The sequence below is a fragment of the Monodon monoceros genome, unplaced genomic scaffold, assembly GCF_005190385.1.
Source record: "Monodon monoceros isolate NGI ecotype Baffin Bay Population unplaced genomic scaffold, NGI_Narwhal_1 Super_Scaffold_9, whole genome shotgun sequence".
NCBI lineage: Eukaryota > Metazoa > Chordata > Mammalia > Artiodactyla > Monodontidae > Monodon > Monodon monoceros.
The window spans coordinates 40,209,680-40,236,123 of NW_021703786.1; the positions used below are offsets into that span (position 1 = coordinate 40,209,680).

A 26,444-nucleotide genomic window follows, 5' to 3' on the forward strand; every position below is an offset into this window, starting at 1 on the left:
ATCCAGTTAGGAAGTTTGGGCCCTGAGCACAGCAGGCACTCAAGAAACGTGTTTCAAAGGAAGAAACAGACTTTCTACAGTTAAGTCACAGGGGAACTTTAAGGTATGAATTTTGGAGTCAGGTGGAAAAAAAAAAAGTATTCTTGGGCTTCCCTGGTGGCACAGTGGTTGAGAGTCCGCCTGCCGATTCAGGGGACACGGGTTCGTGCCCCGGTCCGGGAAGATCCCACATGCCGCAGAGCGGCTGGGCCTGTGAGCCATGGCCGCTGAGCCTGTGCGTCCAGAGCCTGTGCTCCGCAACGGGAGAGGCCACAGCAGTGAGAGGCCCGCGTACCACACACACACAAAAAAGTATTCTTATTTTTTTCCTTCTGGATGACAGTTGTCAAAAGCTAGTGAAACTAAGTCTAATATGTCTTAAATATTAAGCTTGGGGGTTTAATCTTTGCCTGTAAATTTGTACACGTCTAAGGATTATAGACACATTAGCTTCTCCTAACAGATCATCTTTCATTAAGCTTCTCTTTAATGTTTCAGTGTTTAAAGCGTAATTAAACGGTGGTTACATAGAAATTGTTAAGATACTTTCAACTTTGTTTTTTTTTTTTTTTTTTTTGCAAACCTATTGGCTCCACATGGCAGTTATGGCATAATAGGAAAAGGGAAATAAAAAGGGGGAAGGGACCTTTACATATTTAAGGCTTCAAAGCTGAGAAGAACTAAAGGCCTGAAAGCAGCTTTTTTTCTGTTACCCCAGGATTACTCTCTGGTGTGAAAGCTCTACTGGATGGAAGCTTTCCCAAGTTACATTTGTAAGGCCTCCTTAAGAAGTACTTGAAACATGGTAAGAGTTGATGAGTTACAGGATTTTGAGTACTCTTACTTTCCTAGGGTTTATTTCTGGAATGAATTAAACTGGTATCAAAGGTTAAGAAGTGAATGTTTTCTTCTTAAATTTCACAGTACATTTAAATAGGTTATATCCACATCACTAATTCTGATACTTCTGCTGAGTGATAATCTAACCCATATTGCACTTCTCTTGAATAATGTTTCTAACACAGAATACAAAATAGACTTTTAAATGGTTAAGTTTTAAAACCTAAATGAAGTCTCCCATATGCATTAATTACGATGTTTGGCACCTGTATGAACACGCTGATGCTGAATGAGGTTTGTACTCTGGGTGAAGGTTTTACCACATATACGGCATGCATAGGGCTTCTCTCCTGTGTGAATTCTCTGGTGCTGAATAAGGCATGTTCTCTGGCTAAAATCTTTGTCACATTCGTTACACTTATAGGGTCTTTCTCCAGTATGAGTTCTCTGATGCTGATTAAGTGATGATGAATAAATAAACGCTTTCCCACATTCATTGCATTTATAGGGTTTCTCTCCGGTATGGATCCTTTGATGCTGAGTAAGATTTGCACCCTGTCTATATGCTTTCCCACATATATTGCATTTAAAGGGTTTTTCTCCATTGTGAATCCTCTGGTGCTGAGTAAGGTGTACACTCTGGCTGAAGGCTTTCCCACACACACTGCACTTATAGGGTTTCTCTCCGGTATGTGTTCTGTGATGTTGGGTAAGGTTTGCACTCTGGCTGAAGGCTTTCCCACATATATTGCATATATAGGATTTCTCTCCAGTGTGAGTGGTCTGATGCTGAATAAGAGTGGAGGAGTGAGCAAAGGCTTTTCCACATTCGTTGCACTTATAACACTTCTCTCCAGAATGAATCCTCTGATGTCGGATAAGGTAAGTGCTCTGACTGAACACTTTCCAACACTCATTGCATTTATATGGTTTCTTTCCTGTGTGTATCTTTTGATGCTGAAGGAGGTGTGTGCTCTGGCTGAACGTTTTCCCACACTCGTTGCATATGTAAGGTTTTTCTCCAGTATGAACTCTCTGGTGATTAATCAGCGATGAACTGTGGCTGAAGGTTTTGCCACACTCCAAGCACTTGTAGGGTTTCTCTCCCGTGTGTGTCCTCTGGTGGATAGTGAGGTGTGCGCGCTGGCTGAAGTCTTTCCCACAGTCGTCGCACTTGTAGGGTTTCTCTCCCGTGTGGATCCGCTGGTGGATGGTGAGGTGTGCGCGTTGGCTGAAGGCTTTCCCGCACTGGTGGCATTCGTAGGGCTTCTCTCCAGTGTGCATCCTCTGATGTGCAATGAGGGATGAGACGTGTCTAAACTCTTTCCCACATTCTTCACATTCATAAGACTTCTCTTTGGCATGGCTACTTTGGTGTTTGATGAGGGATGGGTACTTTCTGAACTTCTTCCCACACACATTACACTTATAAGGCTTCTCTCCGGGGTATATCTTCCTGTGTACAATACCATAAGAGACGTGACTGAAGGTGGCCTTGCTTTCGTCATACACAGAAGTTTTATCATCTGACTGGGTATCAAACTGCATCATTAGGTTTGAATGCTTTTCAAAATTACTTCTATATATATCATATTTATAGTCTTCTGCACGATCATCTTCTTCTGAAAGGACTGACTTCAAACTGAAATCTCTCTCGTTGGTGGGAATTCTCCTGAAGGCCTCTGTTGCTTGCCCCTCCAATCTGTCATCATAGTCATAGGGTTCTTCCAGCTTGATGGTCTTGGTTCCATCCTTTGTGAGTTTAGAAACATTTTCCACCGGAGTACACTCTTGGGCTTCTGTTTCCCATTCTGAAATTTAAAAAGTACATAAAAAGTCTTCCTCTATTTGGAGAAAGGAAACTGCCAAAGCAGAAACAAAATAATGAACATAAATAAAATGCCTAAAAAGACTATGGCTCTGACAACCTCATAACATGGTCCTTAATGCTTGGGAAAGGAGAATAAAAGGGCAGAAAACAGGAGTAAATTGTTGAAGGAGAGGCTCCTCCCTATTCAACACGGGTGTGGAGTTAATAGAATAGGTTAGGTCAGGTGACAGAGCTAAGAAGTAAAAACAGACGATAAACTGTGGGACAATCTGGGATGAATTTTATTACACAAACATTTATAATCATATAAGCTGTAATTTACATAATGGGTCATAAAGCAGGCTGTCACCACTCCTCCTTCCAATCTACCCTGCACACTGTAAGTAATATTCTGGAGGCAGTTTCATGGTGTGTGTTCCGTGTTTTAATACGTCTGGTAACTCTTACAGCCTGAAGCCATGGTTCTCAGGGGTACAATCCCCAGACCAGTGGCGTGAGCATCACTGTCACCTGAAATATGTCAAGTGACTGGGCCCCTCCCAGACATACTGAGTCAGAAAACGGGGGTGGGGCTGAGCCCTCCAAGAGGTTTGAATCACACTGAAGTTTCAGGATCAGCGGCTTAAAGGACAAAAGTTAAAGAAAGAAAAGTTAAAATACCTCCACTCAGTACTGAGACCCCAAATAATCTAGCCTTTTCTACTGTACTCCCTCCTCTATCACAACTCATATTCAGCTTAAAGTTCAAAGTTATCCACATACTTAGAACTATGTCCTTATAATCTTCTAAAGGTGCCACTAATTCCAGACTCCAGCCTTCTCTTATGACACCTTCTCCACCTACTGAAAAAGATGCTTATGGCCCAACTCATGTTTCTCTCCTCCTTCTTAGAATCCTAAAGTACAGATTAGGTTGCATCATATGAAACTGCCTTTTTTGTAGGTCAACCTGGCTGAATATCAGCAGTTTCATATGGTCCAACCTAATAAAATATTGGGCCCATGGCAGAACTTGGCTTTATATTATTACTTCACGGTTTTGTGTGTTTCTTGTATTTCCAACTCAGATGCAAACTCTGGAAATGGCTTATGCTTCTTTTACATTTCCTTCAGAAAAGCACACATTTTTAAACCAGTTTACTGGTAATTCAGAAATTAAGATCATTAAGCAGGGCTTAAATATGTGTATATAACTAACTGGAAAGGACCGATTAGAAGTGTTAAATATCAAACAGTGGTGTAATATTTCTAGCAGAAGAGATCAGTGTTGACCAGGTAATGAAGCAACAGTTTTAGTGCAGATCTAGTTTGGGCTGAACCTGAAAGAATAGCTGGGTCCTGTATGATGTAAAGACCATAAAGTTCTGAGACAGGAACGGCCATCGAAAGCCAACACTACTGCTCGATTTGTGAATCATCAAAGTTTCCATTCCCTCAGGTATGACTGATGAGATGCCCTAACCAAAGGTTCAACTTATACGTCTCTGACCTGATAAGAAAGTGAAATCCTCAAAGCCAAAAATCAAGTGAGAGCAGGAAGACCAGAAGTTAGCAAAAGTTGAAGCTGGTTTCCTGAGACACTCCTCCATCCTGCTGACGACCTTCAGCTTCCCCTTGAGGGTGCAAGGGGCTCGGGGGCCAGAAGACAAAGCCTGAAGCCAACCTGGGGCAGCTGGCAGGAGTCTGCACACTCTGTGCTACACCCTGTATAAGGACAGGCTAGAAAAACAAACAAAACCCAAACACCTCACCTCTACAGAAGGAAAAGAGGACCTTGCCTTTCTCAGTTTTGTGCTCTTTGGTGGGAGCAAAATCTCCCCGAAAATACATAATCATAAACTGCCCCTCTTGTGGGTTTACAGCCTTAATTCAACCTGAATCACCAAAAAACTTCAATTGGTCCCAGATGGGCAGCACCTCCCAGAAGATGGTCCTGACTCCAGCAAAGGCCTAGCTCCATCTTGCCATGGGTTTTCTCAGTGTTGAGAGTGTGCTGAACTCTCTCCCTAAAGAATTCACTGTATATTTTGGGTCATTCTGCCAACTAAAGCAAATAGGCCATAAATTATGAGAAGAACTAGCTTTTCAAGTAGTAGGACCCTCAAAATACCAGATGACCAGATAAAGTTAACTTTTTAAAAAAGTTAAGCAATTCACTCTAAAGTAGAGTATTATATTGTCATTATTGTTTAATTTGCTGTTAATGCTAGATTCCAGCATCAATACTAGTAGACATACTAGAAGGCAGTGGCTGAAATTAAAAAAAAACCAAAAAAAGGGAATAGGAAAGCAAAATGCAAAAGAGTACAGTGTATTTCTTTTGTATACAAAAGGAGAGATAAGACTATATTTATGATTTATCTCTTCAAAGAGAAAGATAGGAAGGATAAACGAGAGATAAGTGAGCCCTGTAACCTACAGGAAGTGGACGGGAACAGGGCAGAAGGGATGGGAGTGTACACCTTTCTATAGTTTTGACTTTTGAACTGCGTTAATGTTTTTACATACTCAAAAATGTAAAATTAAATAAAAAAGAAACAAGAAAATACTAAACTTGAACACAAATGTAATCAAACAAGTTTAACTGTGTATCAAACTGTTAAGATAACCAGAAAGGAAGAATTCAAGTTAACTTAGAAACCAGTATCCTCTATATCTTTAGTGGAATATATTCTAAGGACATGAAGGAATTTTGAACGTTACCTGAGCAGTCTGTTATCTGAGAGATAATGATATACTTCTGAAACCATTTTTGTGTGATTATATGACAGAACAAATGAGCAGATATACTGATATTGGGAACCAGATGACTCATTCTGTGGGAAAGGAAGTAGAAAACAGATATGGGGAGGTACAAGATAGACTGCCCTTGTGGTGCTAGATTTGAATTCAAGTCACCAGTATGAACTCAGGATTCAAAAAACCTACAAACATGGCTTCCCTGGTGGCGCAGTGGTTGGGAGTCTGCCTGCCGATGCAGGGGACACGGGTTCGTGCCCCGGTCCGGGAAGGTCCCACATGCCACGGAGCGGCTGGGCCCATGAGCCATGGCCGCTGAGCCTGTGCATCCGGAGCCTGTGCTCCGCAATGGGAGAGGCCACAACAGTGAGAGGCCCGCGTACCACAGGAAGAAAAACAAAAAAAAAAAACAAAAAAAACCCCCTACTAACACACACACACACACACACACACACACACACACACACACACACCCTTCACAGCTCTATCTACTGAACAGATCTAGAAGCAATGGTACCCAGAGTAGTGAGCGCACTCACTGCCCAGATCCTGGCCTCTCATCACTAATCCCCACTAAGATGAACCACTGTTCCTTAGAGAAATTCCAGGTCTAAGGTAGGCATGAAGTGAGCCCACAGACCATTTTCTGCCAGAAAGCAAGGAAATGCTCAAAGACTAATGGGGACGTCTCAAAAGGACTTGATCTGAAAGGCTCCTATCGCTGAAATTTGGGACAACTGAGCAACAAAAACAAATACCCCCCCACCACTGGAATTAACGGACTAACAATACATTGAATTTTTAAAAATTCCACTAGTCCATAGTGACATATACACATAAAAATGGGGTGGGAGGGATAGGTATTCCTTACAGATTAATCATTTAGAAGAGATGGTGGAATTAGAAAATCACCATTTTGCAACCAGCAATGTAATAAAGCAAGGATCCACAGCGGATGCTAAGAACCTTCACTGGAAGGTCATCAGGGAATAGAACAGTCAGGTGACCTCTAGGTGTCGAGCCACAGGTGACAACACAGATGCAGGAACCAGGTGAATGCGGCAAACAGGTGGGGACTTCTGTCTGCATAGATCTGGCTTTATATATTTTTACAATTTCTGATCTTGCAAACATGTTATCTTTTTCAATAATTAGAACATAAAAAAGAAAGGAATGAGGAGAGTGGAGGCAGGGGGCTACAGGGTTTTGTTAATAAACAGAATAAAAGAAACTCAAAAAGAAGTTGAGAAGGTTTGAAATTTCAGATTTTAGGGGACATTCATGCATGCTTGAAGATAGAGGGAGGGAACACACGGAAAGCCCCAGACAAAACTCTAACGGAGGGAACCCAGGGGTCATGGAGAAGCACAAAATAAGAGGGGGGTTGGGGGTGGGTTGGCAGCGTGTAAAAATGACACCTGGAAAATCTCTTCCGAAGACGGCCTCTGTAAGGAAGCAACGCCAAGCAGCCCAGTGTTCTCAACAGGCTGGGATGTCTTTGTGCCAAGTGACGTGGCCACATGCGAAAACACATCTCACCATACTTAGGATAGTACAGGCTCTTAAGCACAAAGAATCTCATCGGCTGGTGGTTCTCTCACCTGGACTAGGGCCTTCTAAAATTTCTTTTATCACCATCCATGGTTCTTCCAATATGGGAATCACGGTTGGTCTGTACACTGTAAGTCCTGTTCAGGAGGAACAGAGTGAGTTTTACCCTGGAGATAAACAGTTGTTCAAGTTTTACTACCTGACTTCTTACCCATGAGGACAGATCTCTACAGGAAAAGAATGGTTCACGGACATGACCTCATGAATGAGGTCACTGTCCTTTTCGGAGCTGGGACAAAAATTTCCTGCACGCTGGAGGATGCACGCCTAGAGATCACGGGGAAGGAGGCACTGGGCAGGGCCCGGCATCGGGTGGTGGCCCTGGGAGGCTGTGCGTCGTACCTTCTGATGACCTTTCACTTAGAAACCTTTCATTTGGGAAAAGGGAGCAGAACTTTGCCATTTCTGTGCCTGAACGGACAAGCACGCTCACCTCTAGGCCCGACCATTTTTAGCAGCTGAGGGGAGAAAGACTCGGGTGTGTACGCAGGGAGGAGGGCCGGGCGTGGACGATGCTCACCCAGAGAAACCATGTTCCAGTAGTTCTGCAGCGTCACCGTCTTGTACAGTTCCTTCTGCACAGGACGCATGAGCTCCCAGTCCTCCCGGGTGATGTCCACGGCCACATCTGTGAATGTCATGGATTCCTGAAACATCAAACGTGACTTAACTTGGTTCAGGAACTAGTAGGAAGGGGACAGCGACAGCACAGGTGTGTGTGTGGTGGGGGAAACCAGAGTCTTGAGCGCTGGTAGGACCCTAAAAATTACCTAGTCAATACCTTTACCCAATGTATGGATAAGCAGACCTGAATGGCCTGAGGGGAAGTCTGAAAACAAAGTAGAATACATCAGTTTCAGTGCATGGGTTGGTGGCTCCATCTTAAAGAATAAAAGAATTTAAACATTGATGACACAGAGAGAATGGTTTGACTTTCAAGCATTGCCTTACAAATAAATTAAATGTGTTACAGTTTGACATTTTAAGATATTTTCTGTGCTCTATGATGGAATGCAGAGCCCTTCCTTCTTCCCTCCTATCTATCTATCTATCTCTCTATGTATCTACTTTTGGCTGCGCTGGGTCTTAGTTGTGACATGCAGATCTTTCGTTGCAGTGCGTGGGCTCTTCATTGTGGCGTGCGGGCTTCTCTCTAGTTGTGGCACACAGACTCAGTAGTTGCGACATGTGGACTCTCTGGTTGTGGTGTTTGGGCTCCAGAGCGCGTGGGCTCTGTAGTTGCGTTATGTGGGCTTAGCTGCCCCACAGCATGTGGGATCTTAGTTCCCCAACCAGGGATGGAAACCGCGTCCCCTGCATTGGAAGGCAGATTCTTATCCACTGGACCACCAGGGAAGTCCCCCTTCTTCCTTTCTAAAATAAAACTGGTACCAATAACCACACTGAACTACTGTACCTGTAGATACATTTCACAGTCTGGTAAAGTTAGCATCCCTCTGCTCTTCCTTCGTTTAAAAAAAAAAATTCTTGCTTACTCCCACATGTTTTTCAAATAAACTCTGTAAGTTTCTTTAAAAAATTGTACTGGGATTTTTCAAATCACATGTAAGTGTATAATTTAGGGAGAGCTGGCAGTCTTACAGTATTCAAGGCTTCTTTCATGTCTACAGAATAACACAGGACTGCAAAGCTTATACTACGCTTAGTCGTAGTTATTTTAAATGTGGGGGTAATACTGTGAATGGAACCTTTTATTTCATTTTAGCATCTATCTGATTTTTATTTATATTTAAGAAAGTGATTAATTTTTGTATGCCATTTTCTGTCATGGTCACTTTACTCAAATTCTCTATTATTGTTTCTAACAGTTTTTCCCTTAATTTTCTTAGGTTTTTTTGTAAACATTCATATTATCTACAAATAATAATTTACTCTGGTTACCAATTTCAGACCATGTATATTTTACAGTGTATTTTACAGTAAACCTTTCTCTTAAGATGGCCTGAGCTGCTCTTCCTTAAAATAACACAGACTCATAATAAACAGTAACATCAAACAATACATGGCCTTTAATTACTTGTTAACAAAGAAAAATGATAACTATTGTCTAATCTTCCTGTGATCTTCTTGATCACTTACTGTAATCCAGGCTAACAGGTCTCATAATATTTAATTGTCACAATCTAAGAGGAATATTCATTAGAGCTTAGTAACTCAGGTTATGAGTGGTTAAGTGTCTTGCCCCAAATCACAGGTTCAGTGGCAGAACCAGGAAGCAAATCTAGATCCATGTGGCTGTGGAGGTGAATCCCTTAACCTCTATGCACTACCACTGCTTTAAAGTAAAAAAGTGAGGAAAGGGATATCACGGGAAGCAATGGATCCCATTTCCTATACAAGGCATTCACCTACCTTAACAGGCCACGGTGACTTAAGGAGAAAACCTGAGGCTTAGGTCCTTCATAGGACTTCTGGGGTCACAGAAGGTAGAGGGCCAGGTTAGAAAATGTCCTCACACACTAGGAAGGCATTTTAAAATCACAGAAGAAACTGACACTCACTTTGGTCACGAAGTCATTGAGCCACCCTGCCTGGAAAGCTTGTCTTCCTTTGGGGTCTTCCTCTGGGGTCTCCTGGGAAAGGGTGGAGCTCTGAGGAACAGCTAGCGAAGAGAAAGAGACCGTGGTGGAGATCAGCCCTGTTTGAATAGCCTAGGAAACTCTTCACCAATAGAAGCCCACATTTTCTTAAAGCGAGGAATCAGAAGGAAACCAAAAACAAAGCCCCTGCTTCACAGAACCAGAGAGAAGGGGCAATGACTTATCCTGAAACTTGTCCTGTTTTTGAGCAGGCTTCAAAAACGAAGTCTGCTCTGGGATGCTTCAGAATATGTACCAAATTCACAGTTTTCTACTAAACCCTTGCGTGATAGAAATTTTGTGAGCTGTCTTTTTACTTAGTAAAGAAATATTCTCTGGACACTTCTCTACATATTTGGAAGTATGTTACCATAAAACCCAATTCACAAAGCAAATGATTTATTGGCAGAATGGTTCAAACCTCTGCAGGGAAACTTCCTGAGGGCGCACATAGGGGTAATCTGGTTGTGTCTGGCCACTGTTTATGATACGTCCTCTGGGTTTACAGAACGTGTGTTGGGTTCCGAGCAGTTGGAAGAGGAATGCCAGGTGGGACGGGGCTCAGTGAAGCCTGTTCTTGCTCACTCCCTGGCCTCCGTTTTCCTAATCACCTCAAAGGGCTGCTCTCTGACGTGATGGCTATCTTCTCGGACCACCCAGGACTCCTCCTCTCTCTGCCCTTACAAGTCTTACCTTCTTCCTCTAGAATCTGAGTCAAATCCTCCACCAGAGTCACCACTTCCTCGCTGCTCTTCGGGTACTGGGACTTCACCCAAGTCCTAACCTCCCCAGGCAGGATGCTCAGGAATTGCTCCAGGACCAGCAGCTCCAGGATTTGTTCCTTTGAGTGAATCTCGGGTCTCAGCCACTTAAGGCAGAGCTCTCGGAGCTGATTCAATGCCTTTCGAGGACCAGCCAGGTCTGGGTATGGAAAATTCCTAAAATTCTGCCGACAGGTCTCAGTGTCACGCAGGAGTCTTGAGGCGAGGGTTTCCTTCTCAGCACTGCGGGGTCCACTCTGAGCCTTGTCCGGCTTCCACATTAGAAGGACTTGGGCACGTGACGAACTGGTCGTCCTCTTGCTCGGGGAGAACATGGCTACACACAGGAGAGTCAACCTGGCAACAGCCTTTATTTCTCCAGGAGTGAGCCGAATGCTTGAAGTCGCATGCTAGAACCACAAAGGCATTTACCAAGGGCTGCTGCGGCCAGGGGCAGGACAGAGGCAAGGTAGAGTTAGCAGTCTTCCTTACAAACTCTGAGCCCAGAACTTGTAGGGATGGCTAAGAGACCCTGAAACACAAGAACAGACACAAGGTCAAGTATTCCTGGCGGTCTCTGCCACACGCACAGACAGTAATAGGCAGGCGACCCACAGTGTACAAATAAACACTGAGAGTCTACCGTACTCTACCTCCCTGATATCCTTAAGACTTGTAAAATAGATGCAACCTGCCCTGGGCACGGGTTGGGACTGCCATAAAAGGGTGGTGATAGAAGCAAAGCAAAAAGACAGATCAAACTTCTAACTTGTTGAAACAAACATTTTTTACAGAAAAACAGAAGCTTCAGTATTATAGTCACTGATGTTACAGAAGCTGTAATGACTGAAGTGCCTCTAAAAAACAGCAAATCTGTTATTTAGAAAAAACTGGGAGGAGAACTTCTCCTTAAAGAGCTCAAGATTCCCAAGGGAACGGTCAGGGAAAAAGGGCGAGCCGTTTACCCGCTCTGCGTATCAATGCCAGACTGTTCCAGCCCTGCACTACCAGAGGGCTGGGCACGGGAAAGCAGCAGACTGGTGTAACCTGAAGCCCGTGAAGAGCTTCTACAGGACACAATTCCTAAGGAATACATTTGAAACCAGGATTCCAGCAGAAAACCTCACTGCAGGCCTGACCTGGAGGAGAACCGACACCACTTGTCCACGGGCTCCAGCTCTGAGCCCCCTCAACCCGTCGTATCCCCCAAAGCCGGCTGCGCACCAGGCCTACAGGGCAGAGGCACTCCTCGCCTCCCCACCCCGCGAGGTCCCCCTAACTCCGCAGTCTGAGGCTCGCGGGCCGCTGCGCGGGGACTGCCCTGCAGCCCCTGCCCCGCAGCCCCGACCCCGCAGGCCGCCCGCATCCTGACCTGTGGCCGGACCGGGGACGCGCAGCCGAGCGGCCCGAGAAGCCCCGGGCAACAATGGCGGCGGGCGCGGCGCCTGCGTGGCGGGCTCGGTCCCGCGCTGCGGAGGGGCCTCGGCCCCGCCGCGTCCGTCCCGTAGAGAACGGCGCCTCGGCTGGAGCCGCCGGTGCAGCCGGTCCTGGGAAGCCCCGCCCGGAACCCACCGCGCCCCGACTCCACTCTGACCTCGCCTCGGCGCCACCGCGCATGTGCGCAGGAAGGACGCCGCGCACCCTCGGAGCCAATCGGAAGCCGCGCCCGGCCCTCCCTGCCGGAGCTGCGGACCCTGGACCCGTCTCCATGGCAACCTCCTCCGCCCATTGCTGGGACTTGCTTGTTAGCCGCAGAGGTTCTGAGGGAACTTTAAAGTTTGCCGGAGCAGAGTCAGGTCTGGTAGACGACTGGGAGGGAGGTCGGGGAGCTACAGCATCTGGGGGAAGGGAATGCGGATTGGGCGGGGGGCGGTTGGAGCCCCGCGCTAATCAACCAGAGAAAACCTGGTGGCAGAGTTCACGGAGGAAGGATGGACAGGGAAGATGTGGGTCTTAAGGCAGAAAGACCCGAAGTGCTTGTTTGGGCTTTACTGCTCATAACCATTCACCCGTAAAGGCTCCGAGTCCCTCCGCAGGAATCTGATTCTGAGACTCTCAGATCGGAAAAAAGAACAACATACAGCGTCGTGTTGTTTATGAAAGACTCACAGCCTACATAAAATGCTTGAAAATAAAAGGATAGAAAAACATTCAGGGGGTCCCATTATCTAATGCTGTGTTGGCAAACCAACATTAGATAATGTTGGCAAAACTCTTTAATGGAGTTAAAGAACAAGCATTTTATTATGCTTCCTCCTGTGGGTCAGGAGTCTGGAAGGGGAACAGTGAGTGTGGCTTTTCTCTGCTCCACTGTGTCTGGAACCTCAGTTGAGATGATTTGATGGCAGGGAGGGTCCACTTCCAAGATGTCTTCTTTACTCACATGCCTCCTCTTCTGGCTGAGACGGCTCAAAGATGAGCTCAGCCTGGATATGACCAGAGTGCCTATATGTGGCCTTTTCGGCATGAAGGACTCAGCCGGCAGCTGAGATGGCGGCTCTGGGCTTCAAGAGCAGGTGTTCTAGTGAACAAGAGAGAAGCTCCAAAGCTGACTATGATATAACCTCGGAAGTCACAAAGCATCGCTTCCATTGTACTCTTGGTCAAAGCAGTCACAAGTCTGTGCAGAATCAAGTGGAGTCTGATGTAGACCCCATCTCATGATGGAGTGTCAGAGAGTCTTAATATTAACCACACCAGGCAAATTTGGACAACAAGAAAGTTGGGCAGTTTGATGATCTTTGATGTGTCAACTTGGCAAGGCTAAGTCTCCCACTGTTTAATCAAACCCTAACCTAGGTGGTGTTGTAAAGGTATTTTTTAGGTGTGTCTAAAGCCCATAAACTCAGATGAATTAAGTAAAGGAGATTATCTGAAATAAGTTGGGTGGGTCTGAATGAATCAGTTGAAAGGCCTTCAAAGCAGAATTGAGGCTTCCTAGATGAAGAAGAAACTCTGGACCAAAGCTTCTAGCCTGCCCTTCCTGACAGACTGCCCTACAGATTTTGAACTTGCCCAGTCAGCCTCCACAATCGAGTAAGCCAATTCCTTGCAAAAAAAAAAAAAAAAAAAACCTCCTAGTATGTATGACCTACTGGTTCTGCTTCTCTGGCTGAACCCTGACTGATGCAAGTCATAAGCCTAATGTCTGACAAAACAGAATCTTAAAAAATCATTAGGAAAAGATAAACATGACATCTACTTATAAAAGTTATAAAACTTGATAGAGAAGATATATCCATCATAAATATATATCTGTAAAAATAATGCCTCAAAAGATACCAAACAATAACTGATATAACTGCAGAGAGAAATCAACAACTGAACCTGGAAACTTTAGTACACCCGATAGGGCACATTGTAATGGGCTGCCAGGGTCCCCCTTCAGGGCTGGGGCGCCCATTCCTCCAGCTGCCAGTGTGGGAATACCTCCCTGGGAATTGTCCTGGCTGAAGGGAGCTGCCCCTCTCAGGTCACACGTCCTCCCCAGGGGCACTCCACTTCCAGTGGTGCTCACTGCAGGGGTTCAAAGACCTTGCCCCCTTGCCTCAACTTGCAGTCTCTCTAAAGGGCCATCCTAGTTTGAGTTCCCTGTAGAATCAAATGAGGCCTCTGTTGCAATTGTACAGCAGTTCAACTTTTTTCCTCCGCCCACTCTTCCCTCCAGGTATCACTTTTTAATAGGTATTTTTCTAGAGAACGCTATCCAATAACACCTCTGCACACGATTTCCATCTCAGAATCTGCTTCCATGGAATCTTACCCTATGACAAATGGTACCAGCCGTGATCCTAGGAAGGCAGACTCTAAGATGGGATTTGGGTGAGAGATCACTCTTGCCGTCAATGAGGACCCTATCACTTGTGATTGATGGACTACTGATAGCACATGTCAGGCTACAGCGGCACAATCATTAAAACTGTCCCTGGTGTTGAACCAGGATGGGATACTGATGGGAGGGAACCGCTGGAGGGTGCTGCATCTTAGATCTTTAGGAGTTTGGGGGAGGTCGCAATTTTCCAGACTGTGGAATTGAGTGGCTATTACTGGGAGCCATCGACAAGGACAGGTGGAGGGTGGTTAATCACCAAGTAAAGGGAAAGTGTGAAAATCAGAGGGCTTCTTGAAGCCTGATGGCAAAAATGTAAGAGTAGCATAACTGCAGATAAGTTGAATTCTCAATCCCAGAAAGTTTACTATGTCAAGGTCAGGACCTTGTTTGGAAAGGAGGAAACCCTGAGACTTGGGATGGGGACATTCAGGTTGATGTGGGCAAACACCTTTAAACACCAGTCCCTCTGGGCCTGCAAATGTGACCCACGCCTCCCAGTCTTGTTTGAAGATGATGCAGACAAGGCCTCTACTTTGTGATAAAACCGGTGCAGTCTACTCTGTCCTCCCCTCCTGATAACTAGACCAATAACTAGGGTCCAGTCACTACAAAAGTCGACCAGGGAAATGCTGGGTTTGATAAGGGAGGAAGATTCAGTTGCTGTGGGCCTGGCCAATCTGTGTCTGTAGGAACCCAGAGAGTACGGGTCTGGATCCCGAGGATGCTGGACCACGGAGTGTAGAACACATAACTGAGTGCTGGAGAGTTTATTGGAAAGGAGCACACTTCTGTGATAAGTGTTTACACGCTCTGCTGAGGATGCCAGGAGGTGGTGCTAACACACTGCAAGAAGGGCTTTTGGTGGCTTGGAGAAATAGATGGCTCTTTGCTGAGCAGAGATGCCAGAATTGCTAGGCTCAGAGAAGTGGGCAATCCAGAGCAGGCAGAGGGTGTAGGGCTGGAAAATGTACAAGCTCTGCTTCTTTGGAAGGCCGGGAAGACCCTCCGTTGAGATACAGAATGTGCTGGTAGGAGGGTTCACCAGCATCACTGAGAAGCTCTGTGGGGCCGACGGTAGGGGTTCATTGCAGAACTTTGCTTACTGAACCTCAGAGACAAGTCGTCCTCAGTGAGCAGTAAGGCCAGAGTGGAAGGGGGGTGGGAGGGTGGAGGGAGTGCTTTACCTTCTGAGAGCGATGAGGACAATTGATAGAACAAGGCGTCTCGACAGGGTGGTGCTCAGTGTATACAATCCAGTGGGATAAAGGCTTGGTTGATCCGGAGGTTGAGGTTAACCTTTACTTTTACTGACCAAGACAGAGGAAAACCGCAATATAATCAAATTAGAATGGAAAGTGGAGACATTGCTGAGGACTTTACATAAATGAAAAGTATTATAAGAGAGTGCAATGAACAATGTACGCCCACAAATTTAGGTAATTTAGATGAAACTGAAAATTCAATTCCAGTGATTCAGCAGGCGGCCAACCTCTGTGCGCTGCACCCTCTGGCCACAAGAGGGCGCGCGAACCCCGCCCTTTTCGACCCTCCTGGAGCGCATGCGTGTTCCGGCCGCGGATGGGGCGTCTGGTCCACCAGGAGGAAAAAGCTTAGAATGCGCTTCCGGGCTTCTTATGCAGAAGCTTTCGTTTTTCTAGAATTCCCCTGTGTAATTCGTTCTTTACTTTCTCATGGTACCAGGACCTATTTTACAATAATAGCGCTCATTGAGGCGTTTGAACGTCGTACTCATAACGTAAGGGAGTTTTGTGGGTTTTTTTTTTTTTTTTTTTTTTTTTTGCGGTACGCGGGCCTCTCACTGTTGTGGCCTCTCCCGTTGCGGAGCACAGGCTCCGGACGCGCAGGCTCAGCGGCCATGGCTCACGGGCCCAGCCGCTCCGCGGCATGTGGGGTCTTCCCGAACCGGGGCACGATCCCGTGTTCCCTGCATCGGCAGGCGGACTCTCAACCACTGCGCCACCAGGGAAGCCCATGTGAGGGAGTATTTTATAAAATTCAGAGAAAGAAACGCAGACGGGGGTGAAGGAACGGACAGAATCTTGGTCCCTTCGAGCCCAATATGAGCTGGAAGTGGGAGGGGAAACAAGCGCTCCCCTGGACGTGCTTTTATACATTTTTTAATGTTTCGCTTTCCCTGTAACGTTAAACTACTTGAAAACATTGAAAAATTGGAAAGTAGGGGTGTTAAACATCCAGTCTAGTTTATACCAAAGGAAAACTTATATGTCTACTCTCCTGGCTTTACTGGAAGCAAGGTCATCAATAACATTTTAAAAATATGCTTCTTACCTTATCTCGTTTTCACTTGATATAATTGACATGTTTGGCAATTTCTCACGACCCAGTGACAATCTTAAATAATTGTTCATTAATTTCAGTTTTCTCTCTTGAAGGACCCCATCGTGACTGTTTATCCCCAAAGACTAATTAAGAAACTTTTCTTCATTGTTCTGGGTAGACAGCCCACTTCGTAAAACATCTGTGTTAGACTTTTCAAATAAAGGAAAAAGAACCTTTCAAACAGTTTACTGAAAGCCCGGAGGCACACTTACTCAAGTCCCTTCATAAAGAGTAACCCTGAGTTGTGCGCTCGGTGGTCCCCGCAGATCTGTCTCTTGCTTCAACAGTGTTTGGATGGAACAGACACAGGGACGCCCCTTGCTCCAGCTTCCAACCACCCCCCAACATTTTTTCCAGTCGCAATCTTCAGAATCAGCCACTCAAGCTATCCTTGGCCACTGGGACCAACCAACACCATATATGAGCTTAACTCCTTATTACTGAATCAACCACGAGCTCCCAGATTTGTCAGAATTATTCCATCGAGATAGAAGCCACTGTCAACCGCCTGGTCAACCTGCATCTGCGGGCCTCCTACACCTACCTCTCTCTGGGCTTCTATTTCGACCGTGATGAGGTGCCTCTGGAGGGCATAGGCCACTTTTTCTGCGAATTGGCCAAGGAGAAGTGCGAGGGCATAGAGCGTGTCTTGAAAATGCAAAACCAGTGCGGCTGCCTCGCCCTCTTCCAGGACGTGCAGAAGCCATCTCGAGATGAGTGGGGTAAAACCCAGGATGCTATGGAAGCCACCATTCTCATGGAGAACCCAAACCAGGCCCTTTTGGATCTACATGCCCTGGGTCCCACCCACGCAGATCTCCACCTCTGTGACTTCCTGGAGAGCCACTTCCTAGATGAGCAGGTGAAACTCGTCAAGAAGGTGGGCGACCACCTGACTAACCTCCACAGGCTGGCTGGTCCCCAGGCTGGGCTAAGCCAGTATCTCTTCCAAAGGCTCAGACTCAAGCAGCACTAGGAGGCTCTGGAGCCCAGCGGCCTTTGAGGAGCTCCTCTCTCTGCAGCCACTGGGCAGCTTGGTAACTGCCCTGGAGCCCTCTCCCAAGTCTTGGACCAAAGGGAAACAGTAAAGCTTTTTTCAGCAAAAAAAAAAAAGAGTAACCCTGAGCCCAGCAGGTTGTGTGTGGGGCTGTTTTCACTGTTAGGACAGGGGGCACTCTCCACAGCTCCCAGGGGACAGGCCCAAAGAGCCAGTCTGGTGTCTGGTCACCACTGTGAGACAATTTTCTCTGTAGTAAATCCTTGGGCTTGTTTCCAGCATAACAATGATGCTCATTGGACCAGAGAGCAATTTTTGTGGATTTTTCCCAGGAAAGAAAGTGGTGCTCTTCACAAAGTCTCCCAGCCTCTTGAAGGGTGGGGAGGTGTCTTTCTGGATTTAGTTTGTTAATCCAGCATTTCTCTTGTAGCCTTGTCATCTAAAAAATTATTTCCAGTTGTCCTGAATATAGACAGAATGACTTGAATAAAAATTACAAAACAAAGCCCTTTACTAGATACTAAACAAGTTAGCCTTAAAATTTTCAAACACCCTGAAAAAAAATGTCAAAATCCCATACCTGTGTTTCAGGTGGGCAGTCTCCCTGTTAGTCTCAACGATGTCTTTCTGCAACATGGTTCTGAGCTGTGGAAGAAAAATACATCCATATCTGTCCTGGTTGACTCCGCATAAAAGGAAAGACAAAATCTTATCCAGCTGCCACGATGTTTCTTCTCAAGTGTAGTGATCACAAGAAGACAACACATCAAAGAATATATGATCAGAGATTCCGAGGGCCATTGTCTGCATTTGGGAGTGAAGAATTCTGCAAAGCAGATTGAATGTTACCTGGTGTCAGAATGAGCGTTTCTCGTCTGTCTTCACCTATGAGCTCCTGCTGCTTTCATCAGCTTTAGATATCAGATTCTAGATATTCTGCCCATGTTCCCATTACCCTAATGACTAAAGCCTAAGAGTAAGACTCTCATAAACCGCCCATTACCCTAACGACTCAACCCTAAGAGTAAGACTCTCATAAACCAAGGAAAATGAAACAAAACAGTGAGGGGGTTACTACTGTATGTTAATTTTATTTAAGTTTTATGATTATTCAGAGCTATTATATTGCGGAGTAATGATGGTCAAGCATGTAACTAAAATTGCTGTTTAAAAATTTGCTAAACGATTTGTCAATTATACCTCAGTGAAGCTAGGGGGAAAAACACACAAAAAAATTAAATTTAAAAACGTTGTTCAATGTACCATCAATGTGTTCTATGTTAGGGTGTAAAAAAATCATATATTTCAAATAACCATCTGGAAATGGATGAAGATCAGGTGTTTTTCCACAAAGGGCTTGCCCCCTTGTATACCCCTATGCGTCCTGAACATGGTCCCCATAGATGAGGTGAAGACTTCAATTAGCTTTCAGCCCGTTTAATGCTAGTGTCAGCCTCCCTTACTTAGGACTCCTGAAGTGCCTCTTCCCATCCCAGCTGGTCTGCTGGATAAAGAAAGCTGCAGGCTGCATGGGTCTGGCTACATCAGCAGTCAGTAGATACTCTATGTTACCCAACATCTTGGGATGCTTCAACAGTCCTGAGGCCTGCGAAGCACCGCTGTGTACACCAGGCGGAGCCTCCGACTGGAGAGCCACTAGCAGTAGTTGGAGCTGGGCAAGGCCCCCCCGCGAAACTCCAGGGCTGCCAGGACAGGACCCTTGCCCAGGTTCCTGAGGGCCAGGTGCAGGATCCCTGGGATGCCCTCCCAAACCCCTTTCCCTTGAACATGACCTGGTCTACCTCTCTTAGCCGGTTCCACACTGATCCCTTACACTGTTTAAGGAGGTGGGAGGTCCTGGGCTGTGGAGATGGTGAGTCCAGTGGAGCCTGGGTAGTGGCCACCAGAGCCCACCTGGCTGCTCATTCTGGGTTCGCATCGGCCCTTCTTTTCTGAACTGGCCGCTGCCCCTTCTTCGTGCTCCCCAACATCACTACCATCAGATTTTGCAAAGCGTCCAGGGCAACCTTGCCATCTACTCCCTCAAGGATGCCCTTCATTAGGGATGCCCACCTGCATCTCCCTGCCTGGGCTTGGGGACAAGGGGTGTGAATGTCCACGCAGATGGGAGTCACCCAGACTAGATGTGGAGGTGTCTTTACTGCATGGAATGTGCCTGTGAGGAATTTAGGGATTTTCTTGAGGCCTGTGGAAAGGGTTGTGTCCCTAGAAAGTGGGAGGAGCTCCCGTGGGGCCAGCCCCCTATTCACAACTCACAGGAAAGGCCTGAGCCTGTGGTGAAAACGTCCAAGGTGCATGCCTTCCTACCTGTTCTGGGGAATTGGACTGGGATTTCCTCCCGTTCTCACCTGCGAGTCTCTGCCAAGCCACCGGCCCTCTCCAGGCCTCCTTAGGGAAGACTGGACCTCCTGCGGAGATGCTGATGGTTCAAAGGCCTGGTGGTACATGGTCGGAAGCTCTGAGGCCGTGGATTATTGAGCCCGCGTGGCCGGGTCTGGAGGGCAGGCCGCGGGGACAAGGAGGCTGCTGCAGGCTGAGGCTCTGAGACAGGAGACAAATGGGCTCCAGGCTAGACATTTACAACTGGCCTCCTGTTCACACCTCCTGGGGTGAGAAGAAGATGGGCTCCATCAGGACATTCATTACCAGCCCCCTGTTTACATTTCCTGAGGCAAGAGACACACGGACTCCAGAACTACATATTTATGACCAGACTCCTGTCTATATTTCGAGATCTGCACCTCGATATAAAAACCAGTAAGAGAAATAGGGTAAATAACCAGACAGTGGACATTTTTATGGCAGGGACGGAGTGGGACTGAACCCTGTTAAAAGATCAAGAGGTCATACATTTCCCATCCTTGGGGCAAGGGAAACATTGCACATGCGCAGAAAGGCTCCTTGGGGGTCAAAAAGGAAGGGGCACCACCCCATAATAGGTGATGCTAAGGCCGTCCCATATGTCTCTGGGCTGTAATCCTTCTTGGAAAAAAGTTGCACACGCATGTTGGGGAGGATCTTAGGGCAGGGCAGGTGTGGAAAAAGAAACCAGATAATTGGCCAGAGGTAAAGAGACCCGGAAGACCTGCCCTATATAAGTGACTTACCCACCTCTTCACTGCGTTCCTCCTCATTGGGGGGATGCCCACACCCTTTCTCTCCGGTGTGCATCTCTGCCTTGCTTCTGTCTTAACTAAACAAATCATTTCTCTGTGAGCTCTCCCACTTGTTGTTGTGCTATGTCTCTAATAATAAACTTTGTACCTGTTTTTACAGTTTTGCCTCCGTGAGAAATGCGTTTTTCACGGGGGGCAAGAGCCAGGGGGTGTGCTGGCTGGGATTCCTGGTTTCCATCCAGGCTCCCCAGGTTCAATTCCTGGGCCGGGAATTAAGATCTCCCTTCATGCCACCACTCACTGTTGCGTCTCCGAGATCATCTCCACTTCCTTCAAGGGTGGAGAGAACCGAGGTGCTTCAGCACCGAGGTCTGGACAGCGCCCTCTGTCCTGGCAGGAGGGGCCCTAAGAGAACGTGTCCACATCCCCTCGACCAGAGCTTGAGTCTGGAGGCAGGGGAAGGGAGCCGGCCCTGGCGTGCTGACCGCACAGGGACAGGTGGGAGACAGTTGGAGGCGGTGGACAGGTTAGGACCCTGGGAGAGCCGACCCAGAGCAGTGTGGCTGGCGGGACCCCTGGGCAACCCCAATCCTGTGCAGATGAGAGGGCTGTCCCCACGCCCACCCCCATCCTTCCCTTCCATTGGTTAAGTGCCACAAATGTTAAAATGGGGGTTTCTGCTAAGAATCTAAGACAGCAGATATCAGATACCTGAAGTGAGCTGTGAGGCAGGCCACCAGGCAGAATTGGAAAAAAAAAAAAAAAGTAGTGGCTGAGAAACTGTTAGGGGATTGTTAAGCCCCTCACCTATACTGAGAGTATCAAAGGGCTCCTAGAAAGAGTTGAAGAGGATTTCTAAACGTTTGGAAACAGCTTCACAGAGGAAAGATGGTGGGGAGGTTGCTTGTCCCATAGTTCAAACCTAGTGAGAGGTTTTAACAGCCCACCTGGACAGCTTGATATGTGTCCGCCTGGGGTTTGGGGACTCAGTGGCCTGATGTATATCTTTGCTTAAGAAACCTAAGGGGCAAGAGCTGGCCAGACTAGCTGTTCATGGTGAGTTGGAAGAGGTGTCTGCACACTTTTTAAAGCACAAATTTGGGGACAAAAGATGCATGAATTCTTCCCATGGTCTAGACATGATTCATGTGCATGGGGTGGGGGGTTGAGGGGAGTTCCTCTTAGCTGCTATCCACAGGGATGCCTGGAGGGCTGATCACATCTCCTAGAAGAGAGTCCTAAATGTTGCCCCAATAGACAGCAACCAGCTGAAATAGTACTTTCACCAGGGCTAAGTGAAATTCAGAAGGATCCTCAGCACTGAGGGAGTCTCTCAAAATTCCACCAAAGTCCCAGAGAGTAGGACGCCTGCTGACGACACTACTGACCTACTGACGTGGAGACGTCCCTTGTTTATCCTTCCTCCCCTGCTCTGACTCAGAAGGGGTCAGAGACACCCGTTAGCAAGCCGTGGATGGAAACCAGAAGTGCAAAACCAGGAGGGAAGGGACCCCAACTTTAATTCATGTTCAGAGACTTGACTATTACATAGGATGCTTGTCATATTCACAGCCTGGGGGAGTGTTTCTTATCACAAAGGGACCAGAAAAGTCATGGAATTGCCCGTCACTCTCTTCACCCCCTTTTGCTCCTTCATCCATGAGAAGGAGAACTAGAAACTGAATATCTTTGCTAAACTGGCACCTACTGTCCCTGTGCCTTCAAGGCAGTCCAGTGGGGTAGAGTGTGCTACCATCTGAATATCAGGCATCATGGCATCGTGGGAAGTGGGTGATGCTCATGTGACTGGCTAGAGCTTCAGGGGTGGGGAGTTAACTACTATTTTTTTTCTTTTTTCTTTGTTAAATAAAATCCCCCCCCCCCCCCCGTTCCCTGTTCTTTTTGCCGCACCATGAGGCATTCTGGATCTTAGTTCCGCGACCAGGGATCAAAACTGTGTCCCCTGCAGTGGAAGCGTGGAGTCTTAACCACTGGACCACAAGGGAAGTCTCTAACTACTATTTTTTTTTTCTTGGCCATGATCTGTTTCCCCTTCCTTTTTTTCTTTTTTTCTTAAGTGGATCAAAATTAAATAATTCAAGCCCTGCCTTCAAAATGAAAAATTTTTAGTATTGTTTAGCAAAAACAATAAAACCCAAATTGTTTTAACCATCAAAACAAAAACAAAAACAAAAGAGAGAAACTGAATATCTTTTTAAGGGATGATAGGAAACAAAGTCATTGTATGATCTCAGCTCACCGTGTACATGTTCAGCACACCCTCTGAAACAAACAGCAGGTCCCATTTGCTTCCAATCCAAATTCCTTGGAGACCATGCAGTTGGCTCAGCCTCCGCAGGAGAGCATCTCTTGGGCCAGGGGCAGTATCCCAGGGCCTATCTGGCTTGAGGTAAGGAAGCACCTTCAATGGGAGAGACAATGGGCCAAAAGAATTGATCAAATACTGTATCTGTGGCAAGGCTGTGCTGTCTTTAAGTTTTACCTTCCTTTTAAAATAAAGCAATACAGCCAGCTTCGTGTGAAGCAGGAATGTACAACTAGATTAACAGAACAATCTCTAGGAAATTTTAAAATTTAAAAATATCTGATGCATTGGTGCAGGTGGAATAAACCTTTGAAATTAAGTCTAAGGCAATTTTTCTTTTTCTTCCTCTTCATCCCTACTTTTTCTGTCTAAGAAGTGATACTTTACCCACAAAAAATACCCTTGCCCCGGTTTTTCTAAAAATGTATGCTGTCTTTGTTTTCTCAGTGTGGAGGGGCAAGTGCTTATTCGCCTGAAATAAATGAGCTGAGGGTGAAAATTGATGACTGAAAATCTGCTCCTTATAATAAAGATGAGATTGTATGGTAATATATTATCTGACAATTTTACAACCTTTTACAATTTGACTTATGAATATATGAAAAGAGAATTTTATCAATTCACATAAGAAACTTTAAGGACACCATTAAAACTTTAAAATTAATAAGGTTTGCTTAGAACAAATTCTTAGGCTAGAATATCTACAAAATAGATTGAATGTAAAATTCTTGAAAGAAAAAGAATCTCAGGGAATTCAGAGTATTTGTTGGGCATTAAATTAAAATGTTACTCTTAGGAGATTTAAGTGAATAGAAATGTGTTGTTTTCTGCCTTAGCTAAAGAGGCAAGATCCACTTAAGACATTTAAGTTGAAACTCACACTGAAATGTGGGATCTCTAGGGTTAAGTACTGCTTTCACCGGCTCACAGTAGCAAGGGAACCTCACAGGAGAGGAGAAAATGTCACTGCAACAAAGCCCTAGGGGACACCTTCCTGAGCATTGGGAACGGGGTGGGCGCTGTGCCCCAGCCTGTCCTCCAGCCAGTGGATCTGAGAAGGCATCTGACCCACACCAGTGAACAGAGAGCAGGGCCAAGCGTTAGCACAGCCCCATCTGTTGCTTCACACTGAGTCTGAACGGATTTTAAAGGATCAGCAAGAGTAATTTCACAGTATGAGTAAGAGAGAAAAGCAAATTGTTGTTGTTTTTTTGTTTTTGTCTTTTTAATTCTGCAGAACTAGAAAAAGAGAGTAGTTCCTGAGAGAAGAAAAGCATACCACTGAAAATGATGGGAAGTTTCAGGATTTTTTATTTTATTTTCTTCAGAGAAACAGTAAGAGGCTTCCTCCAAGATGTGGCTTCTTTGAAATGAGGTGTGAAAAGCCTTATGGGGCAACTGACTGAGTTTAAAAGAGAGGAGAATAAGACAGGGGACACCCTGGAAACTGAAATGACAATATGGTAGGATCACAGGGCTCTCTTAAGTTGCAGAATATGGAATTCCAGATGGTGGACACGTCTGAGAAGACCGCCCAAAGGGCAGAGAAAATATGAAAACAGAAAACGTTTTGAGAGAAGATTATAGATGCAGAGGATAGAGAAGCATGATTATCCTTCCATTTGGTGGTAATTATCCACCATATGGAAGGGTGAATGCATTCCTGGAAAAAGTCTGGAGCAAAAGGAACAGAAGCAATATTGAAAAATATACTTGAAAACTTTTCTAAACTGGCTGAAAAGTATTCTTTTCTAATTATTTTAATTTCCTCTAGTCCTGTTCTTTGTAGCTTTAAGGATGTGAGCAATGCGATTTAATGTAAGCTTTTTGATCATAGGTTAGACAATCTCACAGGTTAAAAATAATTTATTGAATTTTAATTTGCGTTTCTCTTTTTATGAAAGAGGTTACTTTCATATGTTTAAAAATAATTTACATTTCACTTTCCAATAACTGTTTCATCCTGTCTTCTACTGTGCTGTTGGTCTCTCTTTTAAAGTGGCTTTTTGAGTGACAAGGAGAAGTGGCATTGGCCGGTTGGCTTCGCGCCTCCAGGAGTTTCCCAAATCACCTCCGTCAGATATGAAAATGATGAAACAGAAATTCTAAGGCTCATCCTCTGAACCTCGGTGCGGAGGAATAGGGAGCACGGAGGCCCGAATAGAGCCGTGGGATGAAATCCTAAGCGGCCCAAAGTCCCCAGTTAGTTTGGTGGGAAAAGGGGTAGCTGTGACCCCGACGTGACTTGAACACGCAACCTTCTGATCTGGAGTCAGACGCGCTACCATTGCGCCACGAGGTCACAGATGCCGCTTTACTTTTGATCCTTTAAGGCTCTTTCTTCCCGCGCATCCAGGTCACTTCACCGCATAAATCTTTCGCTTTTCGAGCGAATTTCAGGTCAAACTGAAAAGGAGCGAGAGGCGGGCGGAGGGCGCGGCTGTGCGAGCCCCGGAATCCCCGCCCCAACCCGGCTACGTCGGGTCGGGGCGGGGAAGCGGCTGCAAAACCCGAACCCAGGCCGGCGAAGCAGGGTGAGGGTGCGTGCGGGACCGAGTTCCCGCCCCCGGCATGGTTAAAGGGCGAAACCAAACCAGGACTCTGCGGGCACACCTGGGAGGTGACTTCGGAACTTAGCAGAAAAATAGATGCTCATGTATCCACCCCTCCCCCCACCCCCGGCTCTCCCGCCCCCTTATAAAACTCAGTTTTGAACATTCGAACATTATAGAAGAGTGTAAGAAAAATTAAAATCAATAATCCCACCACCCGCTGTAAAGCATTTTGATGTATTTCTTTCCAGATTTCCTTCCTCCCAGGTATACACAAGTGTCCATCCGCGTTTGCTAAAGCTTCTTTGCTGTAAAGTACAGCAGCTGCAGAAAAAAGCACAAAACTAAGATATTTAATGGAAGGATCAAAAACTCTTGCCACCACCAGACCTGCCACCCCCGCAGAGCCTAACATCTGCCTTCTGCCTCCACCTGCAGCCAACCCCGACGTCTACGGAAAGAACGTCTTTGCTTTTGTTTACTGTTTTATCACCCAAATATGCATCAGTAAACACTGGAGTGGCGTTCCGACGTATATGTCACTTTTAATCCATCCCTTTCCCCTCACATCCTCCCCCGGCCCCAACGAAACGACGTTCTCAGCACCGGTTTCAGGTAGTTCGCGTTGTCAGTGGGTCTTGTTACTGAGGATGCTAACTTAAATCATTTAGTTAACACGCTTTCTGCCGTGGTCCTCCACTGTATGCTACTATTTCCCCTTGGTAATTAATAAATATTTGGGGGTAAACGCTTTCAGGCTATGCAAATATCCTGTTTCTCTTCAACCTTGCACCCACTAATTTTAGCATCCATCTTGA

The 26,444-nt window shown here is 46.1% G+C and overlaps 2 protein-coding genes and 1 non-coding gene across 3 annotated transcripts; 1 reads left to right on the top strand and 2 right to left on the bottom strand.

Annotated features, from left to right (window-relative positions):
* Nucleotides 1-596: 596 nt before the first annotated feature.
* ZNF287 (zinc finger protein 287) lies at nt 597-11,978 on the bottom strand. The gene is made up of 6 exons (XM_029211883.1): nt 11,794-11,978; nt 10,354-10,953; nt 9,583-9,683; nt 7,581-7,707; nt 7,051-7,137; nt 597-2,690 (listed from the first exon to the last, which is right to left on the bottom strand). The coding sequence occupies exons 2-6, from the start codon at nt 10,754-10,756 to the stop codon at nt 1,126-1,128; spliced, it is 2,283 nt and encodes a 760-aa protein (XP_029067716.1). The 5' UTR covers nt 10,757-10,953; nt 11,794-11,978; the 3' UTR covers nt 597-1,125.
* Nucleotides 11,848-17,590, top strand: LOC114889549 (ferritin-3, chloroplastic-like). Its single transcript, XM_029212899.1, is given in 5 exon segments — nt 11,848-12,178; nt 16,857-16,930; nt 16,932-16,976; nt 16,978-17,049; nt 17,051-17,590. Coding segments are annotated over 5 exon segments (1,062 nt in total).
* A 7,714-nt stretch (nt 17,591-25,304) lies between these two features.
* On the bottom strand, nt 25,305-25,376 carry TRNAW-CCA. The gene has a single exon. It is a non-coding gene; the product is annotated as a tRNA-Trp (tRNA).
* Between the last annotated feature and the right edge of the window lie 1,068 nt (nt 25,377-26,444).

Bases quoted from the DNA above. Each gene is read 5' to 3' on its own strand.
- ZNF287 (XM_029211883.1), bottom strand. From the start codon at position 10,756: ATGTTCTCCCCGAGCAAGAGGACGACCAGTTCGTCACGTGCCCAAGTC. The intron at 9,684-10,353 runs GTAAGACTTGTA...TCTCTTCGCTAG, and splicing joins TCAGATTCTAGAGGAAGAAG to CTGTTCCTCAGAGCTCCACC. The intron at 7,138-7,580 runs GTGAGCATCGTC...CCTCCTGAACAG, and splicing joins CTGGAACATGGTTTCTCTGG to GACTTACAGTGTACAGACCA.